Here is a 25,615-nt window from a genome sequence, read left to right on the forward strand (position 1 = left end):
TTCTTTCTTTCTTTCTTTCTTTTAAAGCACATAAAATACACAAATGGTTGGTGTCCATTTGCGCATGAAAATACTCGTTGCCAGTTTTGTGACTCTTTAATTAGCATGTGTACTAATGTGTACTAAATTTGATAGATATTACCCAGTACAAAGCCAGAAAAGTAACTGTTTGCATTGAGTTCTGAGTATAGTAGAGCAAATTAATTTATTCAATATTCGCCGAGGACAACAAACCCTGCAAAACCATACAGGTTTTTAATCACATGAGGGTGAGTAAATGTTGACCACATGTTAATTTTTGGTTGAACTATCCCCCTTAAGCCTAAGTATGCATGCTAATAAATTTAAAGACAATCTTAGAAATATATTGTACACCACATTTAGTGTATATAACTTTAGATCTTAAAGTGCATAGTGATCCAGTAAAACACAATGATCTGATATTTCTCTGTCTGTCATTTTGAGAAATGCTCACACCTTCTCTCCTTTTTTATTAATTGTTCCTTTTTGACCACATGGTGAGACAAATGTTCCATGATGCCCTTCTATTAAAGAAGCTGGCGCTGTCTCTGGGGTTAGAGGGGAAATAGATGACACTGATCTAGGAAAGAGTAGCAAGGCTGTAATGGCTTGAAAGGAAAGACTGGCATTGAGAAAAATCTTGGGAAAACTCATTCACCATTACACTAAGAGTTAACCGTTACTGAAGCACAGAAAAACAGGAATCGATACGAAGACAGATAAAAACAACATGATGCACTCTACAGATTCTAATCCAGCGAATCGGGTGAGTATAAATGGAAAAGGCATGATATAGGTGAAAAAAACTGTAGAAGAAAAACACTTTTATGCTCATCCTTCAAAGAGAAGGTTTGGGAATGTATCTGAGTCTGATTAATGGTGGAGGTGGCAAGATTTTTGCTGCTAACAAGCAGGGTGTTATTTCTCAAAGGTGCCTTCTGGGTAAGCTCACCACATCGAGACACAACACAGAAACTACGCGCACACAAGGGAAAAACTCCCATGAGGCCTGTCTGTGAGGGAGGGCTACCTGCAGCCACACTTTCTCTGCTGTTTATAAGTGCTGTCGTGTTGGTGGTGTGTTTTCATGAACCACACACAATAATAAATAGCACCAGCACTTGTGATGATAAGCGCTGAATAAATTTAAGCCTTGAGGAGGAAAATCATTGTGTGAACTAAACGACTTCTGTTGCTGTTTAATACAAGAACAGCCAAAAGCAATCATGTTAAATGATTTAAAAATGCTTTGTGTTGTTTAAACTTACAAATGAAAATCTCCTTAATTTTTTAAGTTCTTGCTGCTTTGTATTGTATTTTCTAACTTGTGAAGGTTTGAACCACATGCTCCAGAAAAACTGAGCAGCTTGTATTAAACTGACTTGTTTCCATCATATCTTCTCTACTATTATTATTAATAACCAATAAAATAATTCATACAGAAATGAGGACTGACCTGTGAGTCATTTGATGCTGTGGAACGCTCTGTAGGTGGCAGACTGGAGGGAGGAATGCCAGGAACTGGTCTCTGGGTGGCAAAGGCAGGAGATGGGTGCACAAGGGGTGGACTGTGTCCAAACGCAGAACCTACGATGCCCGGTTGCCGGCTGATCAGCTGCTGATGCATTTGCAGTGCCACAGGTGTTGGAGGATATGCAAAACTCAGTGCAGGGCTGTAAGGCAAAATAAATAAAATAATTAATTTTAAAATTAAATTAATAAATTTAGTTCATGTTAGAAATTTGGTCACGTGGTAAATTATAAACTCCATTTATATAATAGTTGTTATTGAATATTCATTCATTCATTCATTCATTCATCACTTAATATTTATGATACACTGCTGTTCAAATGTTTGTGGTCAGTAAGGTTTTTAATGAAATAAGTTTCTTATGCTAACCAAGGCTGCATTTATTTGATCAAAAATACAGTAAAAACAATACTGCAAAATATTATTTTAATTTAAAACAACTGTTTTCAATTTTAATCTATTTTAAAATGTAACATTTCTGTGATTACAAAACTGAATTTTCAGCAACCATTATTCCAGCCTTTGTGTCACATGATCCTTCAGAAATCATTCTAATATGAGTTGGTGCTCAAGAAACATTTCTTATCATTGCTAAAGTTGAAAACAGTTGTGCTGCTTCATATTTTTGTGTTTTTTCAGGATTTTTGGATAAAGAGAAAGTTCAAAAGTACAGGATTTATTTGAAAGAGATTTTTGTAACAATGTAAAATTCTTTACTGCCACTTCTTATCAATTTAATTCACTGAATTAAAGTATTATTTTCCTAAAAAAAGGTTTTACTGACCCCAGACTTTTGAAAGGTAGTGTATACAATGCAATAATATTTTATAACACAAAATAATAAAAAAGAAATATATTAACAAAACAATTATTTTAATAAGAACCATTTTTAGTACAGTCCATAAATTACACATACAATGTATTAAATTGATTATCTTAATAAATAAAAACAACAACAACCATAAACCCTTTTAAGAAAAAGTCCAAGATAGTTCATGTAAAATAATGAATCACCTGATGAGCATAAAAGCTGTATTTAAGCACAGTATCGAACTTTTATATATCACCTCCTCTTCTATAGATGCCACAGTCCTTTAATGATAAAGCCTTGATGCTCAATAACAGACATTCATAGGGGGTTCCATTCATCGTGGGGCATGCTGACCACTCCATACGAGCTCATACGTCTACTAGTCCTATTACAGGCAGAGAGGAAATCAATGTAGCCAGACGCTGCGTGGCTGATGCAGCTGTCTCATCACTCATCAGGCCTGGACCCTTGCCTGCCACCTCTGTCCCCACATGTTCACATGAGATATGACTGATTAGCTTGCGAAAACAAATCACTGATTAATCACTCTCAGTGGAGGAAAGAGGTCCATTTCTGTCCTCTTTTCTCTCTCTGAGACCCCCACCCAAACCAGGTAACGTTGTTTCCTAATAGTGCTGGATGCTAGACGTCAAACTGAGTGACACATCGCCAGGGATGATAGCTGTAGATCCATCCTTCAGTTTGATATAGAAATTATAAAACTGTTCAAATGTAACAACTTCTGATTTTCTGACATGCTGCAAAATCTGTAACAATCTCTTGTTCAAAATCTGATGTAGTACTTATGGGATATTACACTTTCGATAATGTCTTAAACAATACAACATATGTAAAAATAAAAAATAAATAAAAATAAATAAATTCCATTTTATGATAATTTGTTTATGTGATTTTTTTTAAAGTCTTGAGGAAATAAAATTTCAGAAAGCATGTCTCATTTCACGTACACCATCATACAAAGGTTTGGGGTCAGTAGATTTTGTAAGAAACTTTTATTCAGCAGTGCATTAAATTAATCAAAAGTGAGAGTAAAGACACTTATGTTACAAAATATTTCCATTTCAAATAAATGCTGCTCTTTTAAATGTTCCATTTATCAAAGAATCAAGAAAAATGTGCACAGAATTCTCTCACTGACAATAATAAGAAACAGCATATCAGCATTTTTGAAAGATTTCTGAAGGATCACTGATACTGAAGACTGGAGTTATGACTGCTGAAAATTCAGCTTTGCCATCATAGAAATATACAGATATATATATCGATATATATATATAATCTATTTAAAATAGATACAAATATAAAAGTTATTTTAAATATTTCACATTATTACCATTTTTACTGTATTTTTGATTAAATAAATGTAAATATATTCAAAAATCTTACAGACCCCAAACTTTTAAGAATAGTGTCTGTCTGTACAATTTTGTAGCATACACTTTCGCAGTGCAAGTAGCGCCAAAAAAAATAAAATAAATAAATTCCATTTTATGATAATTTGTTTATGTGATTTTTTAAAGTCTTGAGGAAATAAAATTTCAGAAAGCATGTCTCATTTCACGACACCATCATACAAAGGTTTGGGGTCAGTAGATTTTGTAAGAAACTTTTATTCAGCAGTGCATTAAATTAATCAAAAGTGAGAGTAAAGACACTTATGTTACAAAATATTTCCATTTCAAATAAATGCTGCTCTTTTAAATGTTCCATTTATCAAAGAATCAAGAAAAATGTGCACAGAATTCTCTCACTGACAATAATAAGAAACAGCATATCAGCATTTTTGAAAGATTTCTGAAGGATCACTGATACTGAAGACTGGAGTTATGACTGCTGAAAATTCAGCTTTGCCATCATAGAAATATACAGATATATATATCGATATATATATATCATCTATTTAAAATAGATACAAATATAAAAGTTATTTTAAATATTTCACATTATTACCATTTTTACTGTATTTTTGATTAAATAAATGTAAATATATTCAAAAATCTTACAGACCCCAAACTTTTAAGAATAGTGTCTGTCTGTACAATTTTGTAGCATACACTTTCGCAGTGCAAGTAGCGCCAAAAAAAATAAAATAAAATAAATTCCATTTTATGATAATTTGTTTATGTGATTTTTTAAAGTCTTGAGGAAATAAAATTTCAGAAAGCATGTCTCATTTCACGACACCATCATACAAAGGTTTGGGGTCAGTAGATTTTGTAAGAAACTTTTATTCAGCAGTGCATTAAATTAATCAAAAGTGAGAGTAAAGACACTTATGTTACAAAATATTTCCATTTCAAATAAATGCTGCTCTTTTAAATGTTCCATTTATCAAAGAATCAAGAAAAATGTGCACAGAATTCTCTCACTGACAATAATAAGAAACAGCATATCAGCATTTTTGAAAGATTTCTGAAGGATCACTGATACTGAAGACTGGAGTTATGACTGCTGAAAATTCAGCTTTGCCATCATAGAAATATACAGATATATATATCGATATATATATATCATCTATTTAAAATAGATACAAATATAAAAGTTATTTTAAATATTTCACATTATTACCATTTTTACTGTATTTTTGATTAAATAAATGTAAATATATTCAAAAATCTTACAGACCCCAAACTTTTTAAGAATAGTGTCTGTCTGTACAATTTTGTAGCATACACTTTCGCAGTGCAAGTAGCGCCAAAAAAAATAAAAATAAAATAAATTCATTGAGAGCACTATGAGAACTAAGATGATGTACTTATTTCAAGAAGAAATGTAAGCTTACTATTTTTGGCAGAGAGTAGTAAGTAAATCACAATATGGCAGTGTCTTGTGACTGGGACAAATTTAGATATGCCAAATTAAAGGAGCATTGATGAAGCTTCAATCCATTTTGTTGACCAGTATCTGAATCTTGAACAGCCTCCTTAAATAAGTCTTACTGTTGTGACAAACACTTTATTATCCACTTAATGTCTGTCTGGACTCCTGCTATGAACTGACCAAATCGACTGTGCCCCATATAAGTGGGATCATTTGAAAAACATTAATTATTTAGTCTTTGAAACAGATAAACATGTGATTAGAAAGCAGGATGGTCAGCGAACACCCTCAGGTTGAACTGCTCATGAATTACACCTCAGAGAAAGTGAATGGGTCAGTTTTATTCACTTCATCCACAACAGATTCTCTCTCTTTCCCATTACAGCTTGTGTTACTGTCCTCAGCCCAGACTTTGCTTTCTTCCTCTGTCCCCCTCTTCATGACCCTTTCATTCGTCATTCCCCCTTCCTCTCCTCCTTTCCAGAGTGAGCGATTGCATGGCGGCAGTCTTAGGGTAAAGCTCTTCTCAGCTGATAGAAAGAACATTAATCAGATGATGCATATCAGACAGACGAGTGTGAGGGAGGAGGGGAGGAATATGTTCACACGCTTCCTCCTAATAGCGCTCTCTGTGTTCCCTCGTTTATTTCGCCGTCCAGTGTTCATTCATCACTCCGCTTCTGAGGATGCGCTGGAGTGTCCACTTACAGTATGGATTGCTTTTCCTCTCTATCTCTTTCTCAGAATCTCTCCCGCATTCTCTTGCCTCTTGTCTGTTCCAATACACACCTCTCTCTTTATTTTCATACTTGGAACAGTGTCCAAGTTTGGAATGACATGAAGATGAATAAATGAAGAATTTTAGGTAAACTATACTTTAAAATCCATCAAGTGAGAAATTAAGACTTGCTTATCTCATGTGAGACAAAAACTAAACAATTCCCTTGATATATTAACAAAAAATATATTTTTAATTAAAATAATGCAAAATCCAGTTTTATGTTTGTAAAATAATAATAATAAAAAAAAATCTTAATTCATTGTAGTACATACCTGATAGTCCCAGCTGAGAGGTGTCCATAGGATCCACTGGTGGATGAGCTGGAGCGGGAATTATTAAGTATAGTGACTAGAGAGTTGGGCGAGGTGCGAATCATAGCCTGCAGGTCAAAACTGGGGTCAGACAGGGAAGGGGAGCTGGGAAGGGGTCGTTTTCTGCTGGGCCGATTTGTAAGCCTAGGACTTGGAAATCGTGAAGCTGAGAAGACACAGACAGAGAGAGAAAACAGAGAAAGAACATAGTATGTTATGTATTTAAAACTGGTGATATAACAGCAGGCACAAAAAGACATAAAATCATCATTTTTATTTTATATTTTACTTATTTTTAATTTATTTTAATTCAAATTTATTTGTTTTTTATTTAATTGAAATTAATTTAATTTTTGAAAGAAATTTTTATTTAAAGAGCGGTAGAGAGAGAAATGGAGAGCACTACAGTCAAGTACTGACATCATTTCAATAAAAGTTCCCATTCTCTTGTGGTTCGTATATTATTTTTGAGAATTAACCACACAGAAAGCGTTACTGACCAGGAATCATGACCATCTTTTTAATCACATGCAATTTATTCATCATAGTCTGTTGGATGCATTCAACAATGACCACATTTTCTGCATTGCATGCACTTTTTACGCATTGTAAAAACACATAGGACTACAGCTCCACTTTTCTCACTGCTTTCTGGTCTCACTGCACTGCTTTCACTGCGATGTTGAATCACGCTTAATTGGGTTGAATAGTGTGTTAATGCTGAATGGAATTGCACTGGGTTGTTTTTGAAAAGCTTTCACTAGAAAGCAGATCGAACGCAGACAGGCCCTCCACTCACGCACAATGACTGGCACCTACAGATTAAGAAATGACTTTTGTTGTCTTTTCATTGGCGAATGTCACAAACAAGAAAGAAGGGAGAAATGGAGGGAGAAGTGAAAGGAGGAGGGGAAGAGAGGCGTGTGGGGGGATGGTGGTCTTTTGTTGTGTGGAGTGACACAATGACTTTGTGACTCATTTTTTCTTTCAGTTGTTCTGTACATTTTTAAGAGAAAGCACGCAAAACAAAACAAGATTACACTCTCTCTTTCTCTCTCTCTGACTCTCTCCCTTCTCTCTTTCTTGTTTGACACATACAGTGATTACAGGGTCTGTCATTCACATTTAAATCACTCTGTGTCTGTGTGTGTGTTTGTGTGTGTGTATGTGTGTGTGAGAGAGAGTGTTTGTATTCCCACATTTGGAACATCTTACCACATTGCTGGCATTCTACTTAGAACTGTGATTTAAGACTTTGTAAATAGACACAAGCACAAACTTACACACACACACACACACACACACACACACAAATCCAAATACTTAAGCACCAATACTATACACATTATAATACACACTCATGTACAATAATATGTGCGGCCTATAATGCCATATTGATTTTCCTACTGCAAAGACCAGTTTGGATCAGCATAAACTCCAAGATGGTCTTAACTAGTTTTAAATGAACAATTCTGGTCTATTTATGACATGAGCTGGTTAAGCTGGTAGAATAGCAAATGCAAAAAGACGTTTTAAACTGGAAATTTAAGCTTGTATGAAAAAGCTTAGTGTTCCGTTTTTTAAATAACTTAACTTATTTTACACTGGCAATGTTGGTTTAATTTTGAAGTTTTTAAATTTGTTTTATTAGGCAGCTTTACTAGGATAAGCATGACAGGCAAAACAAGTATGAAATTGGCCAAAACACAATTTACTGGTCAATAAAATGCAAAAAAAAAATAATAATAATTATATATATATATATATATATATATATATATATATATACACACACACACACACACACACACACATATAGAGGTTATTTAAGATTATCACTAGCTAGATCAAGGTTTTGACAGGCTTTGATATAATAGATTAGCAGTAATGGTACAGTATATTATTAAGCAAGTTTAAAAGTTTGACTGTTGTAACTATGATAGGCAAACAAAAGGCAAAACCACTATGAAAGTACACAATACACCTTACACTGGTCAACAGGATGAGAAGAGAAAAAAAAAAGAAAGAAAAAAAGTCATGCAGTTAACCAGTCATGCAGATCTCAGTGCTAGTTTATTAGTGGCACAAGTTGATTAAGCTTGTTAAAACAGTTTGACTAGTTCAGTGGTTCTTACTGGTTGAATATTTTTGTGGACAATAAGGGGCCTTGGAGCTATTAATATTGAGAACCACTGGATTAGTTTTTAACCATGATGGGTAAAAAAGCCAAACCACTAAGGAAGTGTTCAAAACATACCAATCACTGAACAATTGCTGATTTGTAATAGAAGTAAATATTACATGCTTGGTCAAACATCTTTTGTCAAAAATGAAAATGGAAATGGAAATGTGGATGTGGAAAAACAAAAAGTGTGAAAAAAAACAAAAAAAAAACAATAGTTCCACCTTAAAAATCCATCTACATCCCAAAGAGGATCCAAAATAAGCCATTTAATAGAGGCAGAATCAAATTGACATTGGTTAATTAGCAGCTAATGCGTTAAAAATGCTTAAACACAAATACGCAGGACAGGTTAATTCCTTCATTCGTCAGTTTTTCTCTAAAAGTAATTACACTGATGTCTAAACTACGACTGTGCTATCCCATCCCCATTATTAACAAAAGCTCCTAGATAATGCACTTCTACTCATTCACTCCCCTTCTCAGAGCCTATATATCATAAAAAGAGCTTTAAAGTGTTAATTTGGCTGACACGGAACACACATTGTTAAAATAGGATGAGTTACTAAGGGCTGATCACAGGCTATTTGAAGTAGGGGGGATGCCAACATCTCCATTTGAAAACAATGGCCCTAATTGTTTTATTTCAGTCTATTAATCTTAAACAGTCCCATAGAAGAAAGGATTTCTCCAGTGATGAATAGTGGGACATTCCAATTCCCACTTAATAGCAATTAATTTTCTGATAGCCATGCAAGTTTGGCTAGTTTTAATTAGTTTGTGAAGAATGGGGAAGCCGGTGACGGGCTGACTAAATGCATTCTCATCAAAGACTAACAGGCCAGTCCACCTGACCTCTCTTCGAATCACTGTGCCTTTAATTTCCTATTTACACTTCAAAATAACTCATTTGCATACATCCTGTGCACACTCCCCCCCTTTGAAAACCTTAAGACAATGGAACAGTTTAACCAGTTTAATTATTTGGAAATGGCTTAGAGGGAAAGATTTGCAATTTGTTCCTTATATATATATATATATATATATATCACTTTTTATCCATTTAATATCCTTGCTGAATAATTTTTTTTATTATTATTATTTTTATTTTTATTTTTTAAATTGACTGACCCCAAACTTTTGAATAGTAGTGTATATTGTAACACAACATTTCTATTTTTAATAAACTGTTCTTTTTAACTTTTTAACAAAGAATCTTGAGAAAAGTATCACAGGTCCCAAAAAATAACAAGTAGCACAACTGTTTCCAACTATGATGAATGAATGAATGAATGAATGAGGCATTTATATAGCGCTTTATTGTGTACAACGGCGCCAGTGCGCTCACCACACACCAGCTACAGGTGGAGAGGAGAGAGAGTGTCATAGAGCCAATCAAGTGGATGGGGATTATTGGGAAGCCATGATTGCTTTTTTGAATGGTTAAGGTTCTGGGTATTAATAGTCTCAGCCTACTGTAAATCTGCCCCTCTGACAGGTGACGGTAGACATCAGAAAAGTGTAAGCAAGTGGAGAACTTACTTTCCATAGCCTGTAGGTACTCCATATGCAGGGCACTGCTTGTAGGCCCTGTTGCGGATGCCACTGAAGGAATGATGTCAGCGTACGGGCTGCGGTGACCTGCAAGTAGGGCCATCTGGTGGTAGTACTCCGCCGTGGTCAAACTGGCGTGGGGTGCTGAAGGGTCAAACAATGACATAAAACAGTCATTTGACAAAAATATCACTGTTCAAAAGTTTTGGATCAGTAAGATAACAAAATAAATAAATAAATAAAAACTTAAATGAATCATTTTATCTAGCAAGGACCAAATAAATTAGATTATAAAAACATTAAAAGACATTACCCCCAACTTTTGAATGCTAGCAAAGAAATACATGTGTGCCTGCATGTTACTACAAATCTTGAATAATCTTGAATAACTGACCTTTTTTAATTTCTTAAACTTGTGAATCAATGGTTTTGACTTGAGAAGACATGGAATATAGTGCACAAGTCTGGACTTGTGGAGTACTGGAGTCTGGTGTATGGACAATTTTTTTAAAATACTTTAATGGTGCTTTATTGTCATTATTAGAGCTTGACAACCTCAGGTCCCACTTTCATTATATGGAGACATTTTGCCAAGTATCTTTTCTGTTTCACAGAAGAAAGAAAGTTATATGAGTGTAACTAATTAACCATTTTAATTTTAGGGAAAAAGAACGCATAATTTTAGATATGAACAATTAAAATTGCCTTTCTCTGATTTGTTCTGTCTCTCTTTCATGTGTTGCCTCTATCTTCCTCCCACACTTTAGCAACAGAGTGATAACAGGTCCTAGAAATGCATCCTAAAAATAAACTTTTGGCAACATGCTTTTCTATGCAAACAACACAATTGAGAAAGCACACTCACAAACACACACATACACACAAAAAGAGAAAAAGGAGAAAGACTGACACAGTGCTTCTCAATGCAAATACAAAATCATTTTAGCTGCACAAAGTGTTGTGGCTAAATCCTGTCTTCCCCAGAAGAAATGAACAGAGCGGATGAAAGGATCTCAACTGAGGCCCGAACTGAATGCATGGAATATGCATCTCTGATTGGTTGTGTGAATGTAAGAAGAAATTCCAAATTAATTCGATGTGGGTATTATGACTTAAGTAGCGAGGGAGGGGTTAGGGGGGCTTCCTTAATTGTCTCTGTTGTTCCTTCTTGCCTTGGCTCTTGCATTAAACTGTAATGTGCCTCATTTCCCGTTCACATGTAGAAAAAAGCTTTGTGGAATTTCTAAATGGGAGATGTTGGCATTGAACTGATGGACTGGTGGTGGGGAATGGCAGGGGCGATTTTTAAGGATGAATATGCACCCTCAGTATGGTGCACCACCAGAGCCAGCAGGCATTCTGCTGGTGGAGCATGTTGGCATCTGGGAGATTACAAAAAAATGTGTTTCAAAAGAGGGTTGGAAAGCAAGCAGAAAAAAATGATAAAGCGAAAGAGCGATAAAACTCCCACCGATGTTTGCTTATTCTTTCCACTAACATAAACTGGTGGCTGCACATGGAATGCTAAATTTTACTAATAATTATTGTTTCAGAATATATGTAAGGGATGTGCTGGAAACCAAATACCTTATTAAGGAATACATAGATAATGGCTTCAAAATGAATAACGATAATGGGAAAAATATTCAGCCTACACAGTCACTCCCTGGGCCCTATCATAAACCCGGCACAATGCGGCGCAAGTGTTTTTTACTAGTTTCAGCCCGACGCAGTAATCATTTTCACATCCTGCGCCACGTTGATTAAACAGCAAATGCATCGCGCCCATTTGTGCGCTCATAGGCGTGCTGGTCTGAAAACGAGGTGTGTTCAACTTCAGGCACATTGTTGACGAGTTGCTATTTTGAGGCATCTGAAATAGACTGTGCCATTGACCAACTAAAACCTGGTCTGAAGAGCACGTTAGTAATATGCGCCTATAGGTGGGTCCACAACGCGCGTACAGAGACACGCAGCAGCACACAAACATGCCAAATATTAAAATTAAAGGATTACAATGTAAAAGATTATTATTGTGTAGGCTACATAAATATAAAAATGCCTACATGTCATAATGGATAGTCATTGCATGTATCAGAATAGGCTACCTATTTGCTCACGCATGAGCAGCTCCGTTTCCTCTCTGGAAACGCTTTCAGTCTTTGCTCTTGCAGATTCCGCCGTGTAAATAGGGAATCCGCCATGGCGCGAGTGCAACTGGCTCTTAAAGGGAATGGGAGATGAGACTCTGATTGGTTTATTGGACGTTATGCGCAAAACACACCCATTACTCATTAAGAGAATATTAAGAGAATAGGGACAACACTTTTAGACCATGTGCCGGGCGTGCCGACCGTTTTCCCGTACCGTATCCGAATCCAAAAGTGGATTCGGATACGCCTTAAGTGCACCTGCGCTGTGCGCTTTAGACCATGAGCTTAGATCGTTAAAATAGGCCCCCTATGTGTTTGCTGAATAACAGCTATGCCAGGGATAACATAATATTACTGATGCCCAAAAATTTCTGCAACCAAAAACTCAAAAAACTGAAACAGCAATCTTCAGTTATGGCCAAAATAGTTTTGGAGGGCCAAAATAGTCAAGTTTAATTAGCGTTTGTCCGATGGCGCATTTTGACTGTCAGTGTTTATGTCGTGTATATGTGTGGATAAACTAAAACGGGTAAACATAGCTGTGTGGACATTATTGCTTAACAATATTGATTTATTGTTTTTGATCAATACAGATATGGATTCAAATTATGTAATGCCCTTATCAGAACAATCAAATTTGACTGAGTAATTTAAGTTCTTTTCAGCGTTATCAGGAAAAAATGCCACAAAACCCGCTGGGGCGTTTGACAACCCCAGAGGGTTAAATCCACTGATCTTTAATAGAGAACTGGATTGCTCATGACGTCATGAAAGTGAAGCCGCCGTGCCGCCATATTGCTATTCCCCAGTATTCCCATATATTCTATTGAATTAATAGGAAATCGTATGATTTTAATGAGAAAACATCACCTAACAAGTCAGCGTTTTTATAACTAAAGTATCCCTGTACATTCTTACAACGCAAAGGTCCTAAGCATGTACGGCTGTTTTTTTAATGTCTGGAATTTCCCCTGCTTATTAAAAAGTTACGTTCATATACATTACAGTTGCAAACATCAGATAAACTTGATAAACATTGGATGGACGAAATCCACAATATATATAAATCTGAATAAAGATTTATGCTTTGTATACACATATTCGCCTTGTACAGTCATTCACTGTTTAAGTAATTTTGTTATAGTGTTTTTATTCATACAGTATTATTTATTCATATTCATACTGCAAATATTTCAACAATGATCTCGTTAACAGCATTCGTTTTGAAGCAGGTAATGATTTAACCGTTGGTTAAATTAATTATTAATTTGGTTAAATTAAAAATGAATTATTAATTTAACATATATGTGACCCTGGACCACAAAACCAGTCATAAGGGTCAATTTTTTTAAAATTGAGATTTATACATCTTCTGAAAGCTGAATAAATACGCTTTCCATTGATGTAGGGTCTGTTAGGATAGGACAATACTTGCCCAAGATTCAACTATTTGAAAATCTGGGATCTGAGGGTGCAAAAAAAATAAATAAAAATAAATACTGAGAAAATCACCTTTAATGTTGTCCAAATGAAGTACTTAGCAATGCATAGTACTAATCAAAAATTAAGTTTTGATATATTTACAGTATGAAATGTACAAAATATCTTCATGGAACATGATCTTTACTTAATATCCTAATGATTTTTGGCATAAAAGAAAAATCTATAATTTTGACCCATACAATGTATTTTTGGCTATTGCTACAAATACGTATGCTATATTTAAAACCTGTGCTACTTATGACTGGTTTTGTGGTCCAGGGTCACAAACACATAACTTTACATGGAAACGGTAATGCTTGTCAAACGTCATATTTGCGCAATCTTGGAGGGTCTGAAATAGATGTTGCTCAATCAGGACATTAAAAATATACACATCATAAGTTATTCTGAGAAATAACGCTGACTACATATGGTACGGACTTAAAGACAAGAAGCTTTATTTCCAAGATGATGCATGGTAAGCTTTTAATTTCAATACAACATAGAGCAATACAGGAACAGAGGCTTGTATTGTATTATTCATTGTATATTCAAATCAATTTCTGATACTAATACCAGATATATGTTCATGTTTCATATTTCCTGCATTATAACGTACATAAAGAAATATATTTTGTGTTGGATCAGTTACCTGTGTTGGCAAGTGCGCAGCAGACACATCCACCTTTTAACATCCAACGATTTAAATATATCGCCCCAAAAAGACCATAAACATTGCAGATAACATCTGAAATAAAAACTAATCCTGTGTGACAGATATGCTTCAAATTGGGTGATTTTAGGTGAGTGGTTTGGCTGTGAGGGTAGGGAAAAAAAGCAATGAGCTATCCGGTTATTATTATCATTATTTAATGAAAACAAGTTTTTATTACAGACACCATTTGAATGTCTACATTGAAATGTCTACATTCAAATACAACAAATTGGAGTAGAAACATAATTCTATTATTAAGGAGTTAAAAACTTGAAAACTTCCTTATGTGCAATTTAAATATTTGTACAAGTTGTCAAAATAATCTATTTTACTCAAACCAAATTGCATCAACAAGTTTAATTTACCCCTTATTCAGGTTTCTTCTCTGGGAATAGTCAATAACTATTTGGAAATGCTTCATGTCTTCCTTTGACACACTTGGTAGATAGTAAAACCTGACTGATGTGAAATGGCACCACAGTTCAATACAGTTGTGATTATCTGTGGCCTGTGAGAGGCCCCTCTGATTGCCCCACATTGGTATTTGTGCTTCAGGCTTCAATTAAAACTCCATGCCCGAGGAGAAGGCCAAGAGGCCAGCATACTGCAGAGACCTTTTAAAAACAGCTGTCTTTGCTGACCCTGTAATGGATTTCCCAGTCCGACTTCACACAAGAAACCAAAATGGTTTCCCGTCAGGCCTCTGGAGTCCATCTTCTAAACCATTCCCACTTCTCATCCTTCCCTCCCTTCTTGTGCCCTCCGCCCTCAACCATGGCCTTGAACTTCACCCCCATCTTAACTCAGGATGTGATCACTAGACTCTGCCTGACATGTTGAATGTTCCTCCAGAGGTTTGCTGGCATGAGACAAAGATCAAAGAGAGTGACCCCAGCCAAACGATCAAACTATGGTCTCCCCTTTCCAGAGAGAAGCACCACAGACAGATAAAATTAGGGATATATGATTGCATTATCCCAGGCCTCACCAGATAGATTGACATAATGACAGATAAAACAGTATAGATAGATAGATTTTTAATCTATTATCAGTTTCTGAAGGACATGTTTTGTGTAGAAGTTTAATACTTAGAATTGTGTGCTCTGTCCTGCTCACTATTGTATGACATTTAGAAGAATTATTAAGAATTTTAGCAGGCCCAGAACAGGTCTCTGAGGTACTCACCATCTGCAGGACTGAGGCCCCTGGCCACAGAGATCATGGACAGAGAGGGACTGCTGTGCAGCGAGCGGATATAGTCCATGTAGGGGTTAATGTATGGATGTGGGGGGTTAAAGGGTGACTCCGCCCCCACGGAAGGGTTCCGATGTGGCGAGATCCGGATGATATCAGAAAATGCCGGGCTGGCCGCCAGTGCAGGAGGCCTGGAATCAGAAACGAAGAAAAGCATTTAAGCACCTTAGGAGTCTTTTTCATATGGTGTATTCTTCCACTCATTCCGTGGGGTGTGATGTTCCAAGTCTTTGGGGTTATTTGCAAAATGTCATGTTAACTGTGCATGTGCAATCCAAAGCACATGCATACATTTAGAGAGAAGCATAGAAGAAAACAGAGCTATGCATAAGCCACAAAAGCTCGGCATGTGATCTATTCATTTTGGATCCCTGCTCCAGGTCTAGCGTCTGCTCAGAATGGTGTAGGAGCTTGAGCAGGAAATGAATGGTGACACTATCTATCGGCCTCCATCTGCAGGGCCAAATCACAGAGAGAGCGGGAGGGGAAAAGCCCAAGCTAAATTCCAACTGCTCCCCTCGCAGACATTTCCTAAGATCAAAGCCAACTTTCAACACATCACATTTTAATCAGACAGAGACAGCCAGGAATTCTCACCGCTACCCACAATGCCTTGCCATATTTTCTTGAGATGGTGAGTGTCACTCAAGTCTGCTGAGTATTTTGTTGTGTTGTTGTCTTAAACAGCCCCTATTCAAGTATTATTATTATTTTTTTTTTTTCAAGGAGGATTGTCAGTGTGGGTTTATATGACTTAGTATGAAGAAAAATAAAATACACTTAGGTTCTTCTGTAACAATAAAGTATAAGGGACTTAAAAAAATCTAAGGAAAACAAAAAACTAATTAAGAAGATAACTGATTCTTGCAAACATACTTCCAAAAAAGAGGCAAGCAGTAAAAAAGAAAACTAAATGAATTACAGAAAATTCCTGTGGAGAACTTTGACTTCAAGTGACCTCTCTGAAGGACCAGATGGACCGGATGGACCCAATTACACACTACAGCTTGTCCCCTCTGAATTCTCCCCTGTCAGCCTCAGGAGTCTACTTCAATAGCCACTAATGAAAAAGTTTGGCCTGTTCCTCATAATGAAGAACAAGATCGGATGTAACAAAACTTTCTCTTGAAGTGCCATAAAACCATTCAAGATAATTCCTATGGGTTTTAGGCAAGGTAAAAGTCAGTCAGCAGAGATGCTTTTGTATACAAGCAATGCAGCATTGAATCTGATTTAGTCGCTTTGTTTCAGTCCCAAAAAACAAACAAACAAACAAAACAAACAAAAAAAATAATTCATTGATTCTTCTACAAGGAATGTTGTCATAGTTAACTAAACTATTAAAACCTCTCCATGGTAAAGAAAAACCCTTTCACAACATCCAGCCAAGTAAAGAAGACTCTCCAGGAGGTAAGTGTATCACTGTCAAAGTCCACAATCAAGAGAAGACTATAGAGAGCAAATAAAGAGGGTTCACCACAAGGTGCAAACAAGGCCAGATCAGCTGCAATAATTCTGAAGTATATAGGGATATACTGTCTACCCAGATTCAGTCAAATGCAGCAAAGTTGATTGGACGGCGCTTCATAGTACAAATGGACTATGATCCAAATCATACATCAAAAGCAACCCAGGAGTTTTTGAAGGTAAAAAAGTGGAATATTCTGTAATGGCTGAGTCAATCTCCTGATCTCAACCTGATCGAGCATGCATTTCACTTGCTGAAGACAAAACTAAAGGCAGAAAGACCCACAAACAAACAACGACTGAAGTCAGCTGCAGTAAAGGCCTGGCAAAGCGTCACAAAGGAGGAAACACAGTCTCTGGTAATGTCCATGAGTTCCAGATTAAAGCAGCCATTGCCTGCAAAGGATTCTCAACAAAATGTTAAAAATAGGGCTGGGCGATATGGCCAAAAAATAATCACGACAATTTTTCATATCAGTCAATATTGATAATTATCACGATAAATGTCAAATCTTTATTTCTTTCAAGTTTCAAGCCAGAACGTTTTTTTTTTATTATTTATTTTTTATTTTTTAAATTAAGCATATGGTCTCCCATAGTAACATTCTTTTAAATCATGATAAATAATTAAAACCACACATATAGCACCTCAATACCATGGCAAAAATATAACTATATGGTTTTTAGCCTATTTGTATGAAAAACAGCAGTCTAAAAACATTCTGTATAAATGCACACATGCTATAGCTTAATCACAAATACATACACTATAATTATATACTATTACTCCTGTAATAAAATTCAGTGTGAATATCCCACATTTTTGCCACAATACCATGGTGCAGTGAGTGTTACTACATCCATGGTAAATGATGGCGATGTGTAGATTGAAAAGCCTTCTGACTGTCTTGTTGCACACAGTGTTTCTCCTGTTTGGCTATAAACTAATCTAAATCACGGAGTCATTTGTGTTCATCGCTGAATTCAAGTGCTTCACACTGGATCTCACAGCGCTGTTTAGTGCTCGCGTAACTGAGTAAATGCATTTTGCTCTCGCCAGTGAGCTCGCGCCGTGCAGCAAAGAGTATAGAAGTTAGTGATGTTACGTTCGTGAACGAATCGTTCTTTTTGAACGAATCTTTTAGGTGAACAAATCGTTCTCGTTCACGTAATCCATTGACTCATATTTCTCGTTCACTGAAATTCCTCCCTCCACAGCAGCTCTGCACTATTAGCAGCGCATGCGCAGCTCAGTGAACCGGGTAGTTCTGTGGACTGTTTCGCCCTGTCAAAGAATGACTAAACCACGAGCCAATAGAGTGGGGGAACTATGAGGTCACTTTGTAGGCGGATCAGCTGTTAACATGAAACTGGTTCCCTCGACAAAAAGCCAATAGGATTTTTCCATAGGCTTTTGGATTATCGCAAAAAAAAAAACTCTGTGTTCAATCATAGTTCATGAAATTTACATGGTTTGTCCATCAAGATAATCTTAACAAAATAATATAACTTTGATGAATTTTGAAGCCTAAATAAAAGCGCCAGAACTTAAAAGCTAAAACATCATGAGTGGGGTGTAACTGGTGTGTTTTATGTCGTAGAATAAAACGTGAAAGTATCTTGAGCTTGTGTGAACTACAGACCTTATTTAAAGACGACGAGCAGGGCAGACCACCCTAACACATTTTGTGGCTCGGCCAATTGACCCACTAAGACAACAGAGAGTGGATGAGGACCTGGCAAGGATGATTGCATTGGATCTGCAACCTTTTTCTATTGTGGAGGACAGAGGATTCAAAGCATTTACAAAGGCCTTAAACCCCTCCTATGTATTGCCCAGCAGGCAAACCCTGTCAAAAACAATAATTCCAGAAATGTTTTCGAAGATTGAGCAAGTGTGGTGATGATGGCATCCTTGTTATCAAGAAATCTCCGTAACATAAAATGTGGAGTTCCATCGTGTTGGGCAGTCTTGTTTCAGTTTTAACTCAGGCAAACCCGACTGGAAACTCTGACACATGATGAGTGGAAAGAAATGGTTTGGTTAGACAGTATTGGTTAGGTCTCATTTGCGTCATGTCAGCGAATAGCATTACAGTTCGGGCTGTGAAGGGGCATGTAATTGGTTGGATCTACTGAACGAATAAAGCCCATCACTGACAGAGTTGCTCTTTTGAGTCTGAACGAAAGAGAGATCTCGTTCGCGAACAAATTGAACGAACTAGTACATGTTGTTCGTGAATGAATGTGTACTGGGTAGGTTGGTCATTTAGCATGTGAGTCAGTCTCGTTCAGCAATCAGCAGAAAGCGGATGCAAAGCGCAGCAGGTACTGGGGTACTGTGCACATACGCTTGTTTATACATATATTCATATTTAACATACAGAACATAACTCCACGATTTATGAATGTGTAAGTGTCTGACCAAACAATTAAAATGTTAATTATGCAAGAAAACCTTATGTTTTGTTCATCTGAAACTTATTTTATTTATTTAATGAGTAGATTAGGCACACATTTTAATAAAGCCAAATCAGTTTTTTTTAACAATAGTAATACAGTACGTTTGTTGACTTTACACTGTAAAAAAAAAAAAGTTGAGCCAACTTAAAATTTTAAGGCAACAAACTTCAGCAGATTTTTGAGTTTTCTCAACTTGTTGTTTTAAGTTTATACAACAAAAATTTGAGAATCTCCCACAAAAACAAGTTGAGCAAACTCAAAAATCTGCTGAAGCTGGTAAAAAATGTTTTTTTAAGTTCGCTCAACTTTTTTTTTTTTTTACAGTGTAGACATAACACATAAGGCCCCAATCACAACGAACATGTTTTTTAGTTCTGATTTTTTTTTATGTTGCTAAGCTCATAGTTGCTTTTTTTTCAACTTCAGGTGCTCAGAGAGCTCCTGCAAAAACGCAAGGCGCAGCAGGTGGCGAAAACGCGAGGCGCCCAGGGCACATAAACAGCGCGCAGAAAGCTCACTGCCAACAGAAAACAATTTAAAAAAGGCACCTCTCACTGCAAAAAACGCGTTCGGTTTGATCAGTGCCTAAGACACTCTTTTTCACCCCCTGCTGGCGTATATATGTAATTTTAAGAAATGGTTACTGAACGAATCTGAACGAATTATTTTGGTGAACAAACTGAAAATGAACGAATCTCTCGAAAGAATCAAATTTTCCATCACTAATAGAAGTATAAGCCTGCATCTTATACTGTATAATGTGCAGACTATCCATCCTAAATGCTATGTGATAGTAGTAATTTTCAATACTATTTAGGGCAGATAGGGTGGATAGTATGCACATTGAGACGCAGGGTAAGTTCTTCGCCTGTGGCAGTTTGAACTTTGATCCGAGCGGATAAACGGTCCGTGTGGTGCGATTCAAATGAGGTGTGCTGTTTTATTCCACTTTGGCGCATAAACATTATATCAAACATTTATTGAATTCTTCATATCGCTTTATCGAGGAAAATTATATCGCGATAATTATCATTATCGAATTATCGCCCAGCCCTAGTTAAAAATGAACATTATGATTACATTTATTTGTCAATGGATGGGTCAAAAATATATGTCAAAATATATGTTCATTAAGACTAGTGCACCCTCACTCATTTCAGAAGTACCCTCAATGATTTAATTTGGAAACCAGGCCTGTGAGAAGCACAGAAAAAGAAAGAAAATGGATTTCTCTATCAGCAGGAGCAGATGAGTTTGTTGTTTTATTAAATGAGGAATGGAAAAGAAAATGACGGTGTTGCTATGTGTCACCTTATTCTTGAGAAAGAGAAGAGCATGGGGAGTTCCATAGATTGACGGTGAGTGCGTTATCGTTTTATTTGCCTTGTTAGAAAAAGAAACAAAGTAGTATGCTGTGTTTTATGCTGTGTGAATAAAATGTTGCCATTTTCTGAATGGTGTTTCTAATGTAAGGCTATATAATACTTTAGTTTAGCATGTATAATAGTCTTAACTCATAGTGTAAAATAGTCTAACTGATTGCTTTTAGATGGAAAAGCTGCCCATAACTCCTGGTCTAGGACCTGTTTTCTTCCTAATAATAGCATAACGAAATAGATTTGGCAAACAATCCAGTGTATCTTCTGCTTTGGAAAGAGTCAAATGATTTTACAATGCATTTTCAGAGAGGGGAGCAAAGTAGCCAATCACAGACATGTTTGTTGATTTCTACAACGCAATGGCCAATCAGAGGTGTTTAGGTTGGAATCCACGCACTCACCGCTTTTTGTCCAGTGCTAAGTTCTATCATGCTCGTAACCAGGCGCGCAGAAGGCATTAGGGACGGGGGGGACATGACCCCCCCCAGATTCAAAGTGACCCGATCCGTCCCCCTCGCTGTCTCTACGAAAGGCGACATCGGTAAACAGAGGATTAAGCAGAGTTTCCGCTATGTACATTAGCCTAAGTAGTTGCGGCCCGACCCGCTGCTCCTTAAACGTGCACTAAGTGATTTTTGAAAAACGCTTTTGACCGCAGTGCCTGACCGAGTCCCAAAACACACTTGTAGCCAATCAGCAGTAATGGGACATGTCTTGTACTGATAGAGAGAAGAGAGCGCTCAATTTGAGTGCACAGGACGGATATTAGCAGATCGACTATAGATAGATGGCAGATTAAAAAAAAGAGGAAAATATCAGAGAAACAAAACAGTAAAGGTGCTATAGAATGGAAAACTGTATTTACCTTGGCACAATTGAATAATAACAGTTCTGTACATGGAAATTACATACCATGAGTCTCAAACACCATTGTTTCCTCCTTCTTATGTAAATCTTGTGAATGCAAAAGACCACTGAAAAATAGGCAAATCAGAAGATAACACCGACTGTGACGTTACAGTCGGGATCACTAATAGTTACGCCCCCAACATTTGCATATACCCGCCCATGTTCTATGCCAGCCAAACCTGCACAGCAGCATCATCAGAAGTTCTGCGGGTATTGTGAAGAAACAAGCGAGGACAACAGCGAAAAGGGCAGATCATGGAAATAAATGTTATGTTCTAGGCTGTGCAGGGGATGTGAAGTGCAGGAATGGGTTGGTGTCTGTATTCAGAAAGGCACGGAAAGCAAATAATGCTTAAAGTCTATAGTAGCTTAAAATCCTGTAAAAGTTAAGGATATTCAATGAAAATAGTTTGCAGTGTTTTACAAATAACTGATATGCATAAAAAGTATATATATTGTTTTTTTTCTGCATGGCGAGTCGCGCTGGCTGGCGCTGTTGATTGGTCAGGCATCAACCATTAAAATGTCTTCATTCACACCCCATCCCCGCCCCCGGCTCTGCTCTCTCGCGTCTGCATTCACAAGTGCACAAGTGAGTTTTGCTTTAGGAATATTGCGAAATGAGTAGCAAAAGTCAACGTGCCAAAATTTGAAGTTGTACTGCCAGATCTGAGAGGTTGTGAGTGCTGACTTGTGGTTGTACAGCGAAACTGAAGTAAAGTACAAAAGTAAATATGTCGCATTTGTGTCTGTCATTTTGTTTATGTTAATGCTATTTTACACATTTGTAACTATTAATTTGCAGCTTCGAATTCAAAACACGGGTGTTTTGATTATTGTCTGTGTGTGCAAATCGAGAGATTCACATCAGAGCTGTGAGTGTAAATTTCAACTTACAAATACGAATATTAATAGGACAAGATCTCACTTTAAAATCAGCAAGCTCTCGGGTTTAGCTACTGATTTATCTTCATACAAATCTTACGGGTGGCTTATTTTATAGCAGGGCAATAAAGAATGATTATTATTTCATTGATTCAATGATTCAAAATGATTCTTACTACTATACATAAATAAGGTTACAAGGTTGCTCAACATCTTCCTGTAGTATAGAGTAGGCTTGCAATAGGACTTTACGACAAGTATACAGTCATATTCTACTTCACAGTACTTTGAAGATGAAAGGATCTGCCAGTTTTGGGTTTCACCAGATCCGTTCAGGTTCATGTATTAAGGAATATGTGTTTAGCTTTTGGAAGGTCTGAGTCAACCGATCGCTATGCCTTCTCACTGTGCACTATGGGACATTTTGCACGTCCACAATTACAAGACATGTTTATACTTCCTCCCATAACACACACTCCCTTATCCATACCAGTAGTAGGCATGCATGTGTGAGTGACAGCACCCTCATAGTGTGTCTTCATAATCAGTAAATGTCAGCAAACTACTAAAGAAACAAACACATACTCATGCCATATCAATGCTCTGAAGCCCCTATTGCCCAAACTAAATACACAAGTACGCACACACACATACGTTTTAAGATAAATCTTTTATGACTATTGTGACAAAAGGACCTCAAATTATTATTTATCTTCTATCATGACACTTTACTACAAAATCAATATTTGCAATAGTAGCTTTCACACTGCTACAAAATCAATCGCCCTCAGCAGTGGCAAAAAACTAACAAACCTAACATGAACTGTACTGAATTTACACCCCCTCAAACACATAAATCGATTTTGGCCATTTCAAAATGCCTCATAGTACCTTTATTTGTAACTTTACACACTCATTCTTAACTTGTTTTAGAAGGTACAGGAAGACAAACAGCTTCTTGTTTCTTCATCTCAGTGAGGCTATCATGTTTGTGTTTGTGTGTGTGTGTGTGTGTGTGTGTGTGTGGGTGTGTGTGTAACAGAGCATTTCAGGTTGATTAACAATCACACTGTTATGTTTGTGCTAAATAGTTCTAACATGGAGGATGGTACTGATAGCAGAAGAGAATGAGAAAGACAGTAATTCTCCTTGAGGCCACTGTTCTTGCCACATTTGGGAAATTAAATGTAATTTTAATGTTGAGAAAAGAGAAAATTTACAAATATATAGTGTTGAATTATCAGCAAGAATTTATGATACATACAATACAATACTATTGAAAAGTTTGAGGTTGAAAACACTACAGTGAAAACCGTAATATTGTGAAATAGAACAAAATTTATTTGAAATAGAAACCTTTTGTAACATTCTAAATGTCTTTACTATCACTTTTGGTCAATTTATTGTTAAATATTAATCTCTTTCCAAAACAAACAAAAAAAAACAAACAAACAAAAAAAAAAAAAAAAGAAGTCTATAGTTATTGGAAAGACCAGGAAGACAACAATGAGTAAGGTATTTAAGAAAGGATGCATGCAAATTGAAATGAAATGGTTTATATATATAATTTATATTTTAAATATACAATATATATTTCAAAATATCCTTTAGGAACTATGGAAAATGTAGCAGCATTGGTTGTGCATCTTAACACTATATTGTGTATGGTGTGAACTTATAAATCAGCATGACAGAAGTCTGTTTGACATGTAGAGAAAGAGAGAGAGAATGCAATAAGATGCATTCCACCTTTTGAATGGTTATATCATGAACAGACTGCGGGAGAGAGAGAGAGAGAGAGAGAGAGAGGGCACCACATATGGAAACCATTTCCTGACCCCCCTCCACAAACACACACACTTTTTTCATTGTTCTCTCTCTCATTCTTTCCTTCTACACATTGTCACGTGTCCAGTTAAGACAGTTTCTTCTCCTCGTGAGGCTGTGCTTGCAGTGGAAAGTTGAAATGAACAAAGTTGGACTGACATGCTTGCGTTATTCTTCATCAGGAAATGATGTCAGGCTGTGTTAATATTATGCTGGCAGCAGAGTTTAACGTTGTGACTTTTGCAGTTTAAACAAACTGGCATTAACAGCTCCCTGCTATGATCAGAGCAGCCATTCGGCAAATATATACACGTAGTGAGAGTAAAATAAATATTAGCTTGCATCACCTTACACTGTCAGAGGTACGTGCATATGAGGTACAAGAAGAGAGGCAGAATAAACTTTGTTAGCTACATTTATTAGTGATGACGTTTAAGGTCACTGGTAGCACCTAACAGACATAAAATAAAAATATAACATTATTATAAAATAAATATGAAAGTAAAATATTATTGACTTTTTTATTTTTTATTTAAAGTTACGCCAAAGTTTAATACTTTGGGTTAGGGGTTGGCTCATATCACTAATCACGTATGAGCAATAAAATAATATATACTTAGGGCTGCACAATTAATCGAATTTCTAATCGCGATTACGATTATGGATGCCACGATTATATAATAGTCCAAAGCCTCTATTACAAAAATAATTAAACAATTACAAATGCCCACTTGCATTATTCTGTGTGCTTAAGAGGTGTTTGCAGCGCGGGGTTTAACAAACTCAAATACACTGTCAGGGTTCAGCCCTGACACTCTGTTTGCCTTGTGTGTGTTGTATTGTGTTAGTGTTTTTGTCAGCCATGTGCTTCTCTAGCCCCTCCTTCTTGTTTCATCTTTACCACACCTTCTTGTTGGCGCTTGTTGAGTCCTTGTTAGTGTATTGCTTTCACCTGTTCCTCGTGTGTTTTCCTCCCTATTTATAGGGCCCCTTGCCCTATTGTCTTTGCTGGTTCGTTGTCATTCTCACCCCTTCTGTCACTGTCTTTG

At 36.5% G+C, this 25,615-nt stretch overlaps 1 protein-coding gene across 3 annotated transcripts in view; it reads right to left on the minus strand.

The window, feature by feature from the left end:
- The window catches only part of gli3 (GLI family zinc finger 3), a 171,654-nt gene that overhangs the window by 19,485 nt on the left and 126,554 nt on the right, over positions 1–25,615 (minus strand). The window contains exons 5-8 of one of the 3 annotated variants that reach the window (XM_058765221.1): positions 15,568–15,767; positions 10,021–10,176; positions 6,258–6,462; positions 1,478–1,694 (exon numbers count right to left, since the gene is read on the minus strand). In XM_058765221.1, the coding sequence (XP_058621204.1) occupies positions 1,478–1,694; positions 6,258–6,462; positions 10,021–10,176; positions 15,568–15,767 (778 nt within the window). Of the gene's footprint in view, positions 1–1,477; positions 1,695–6,257; positions 6,463–10,020; positions 10,177–12,098; positions 12,234–15,567; positions 15,768–25,615 lie in introns of those variants that run through there. The other 2 variants (XM_058765222.1, XM_058765224.1) reach the window with 2 other exon arrangements.

This window comes from Onychostoma macrolepis, chromosome 24 (genome assembly GCF_012432095.1).
Source record: "Onychostoma macrolepis isolate SWU-2019 chromosome 24, ASM1243209v1, whole genome shotgun sequence".
Classification (NCBI taxonomy): domain Eukaryota; kingdom Metazoa; phylum Chordata; class Actinopteri; order Cypriniformes; family Cyprinidae; genus Onychostoma; species Onychostoma macrolepis.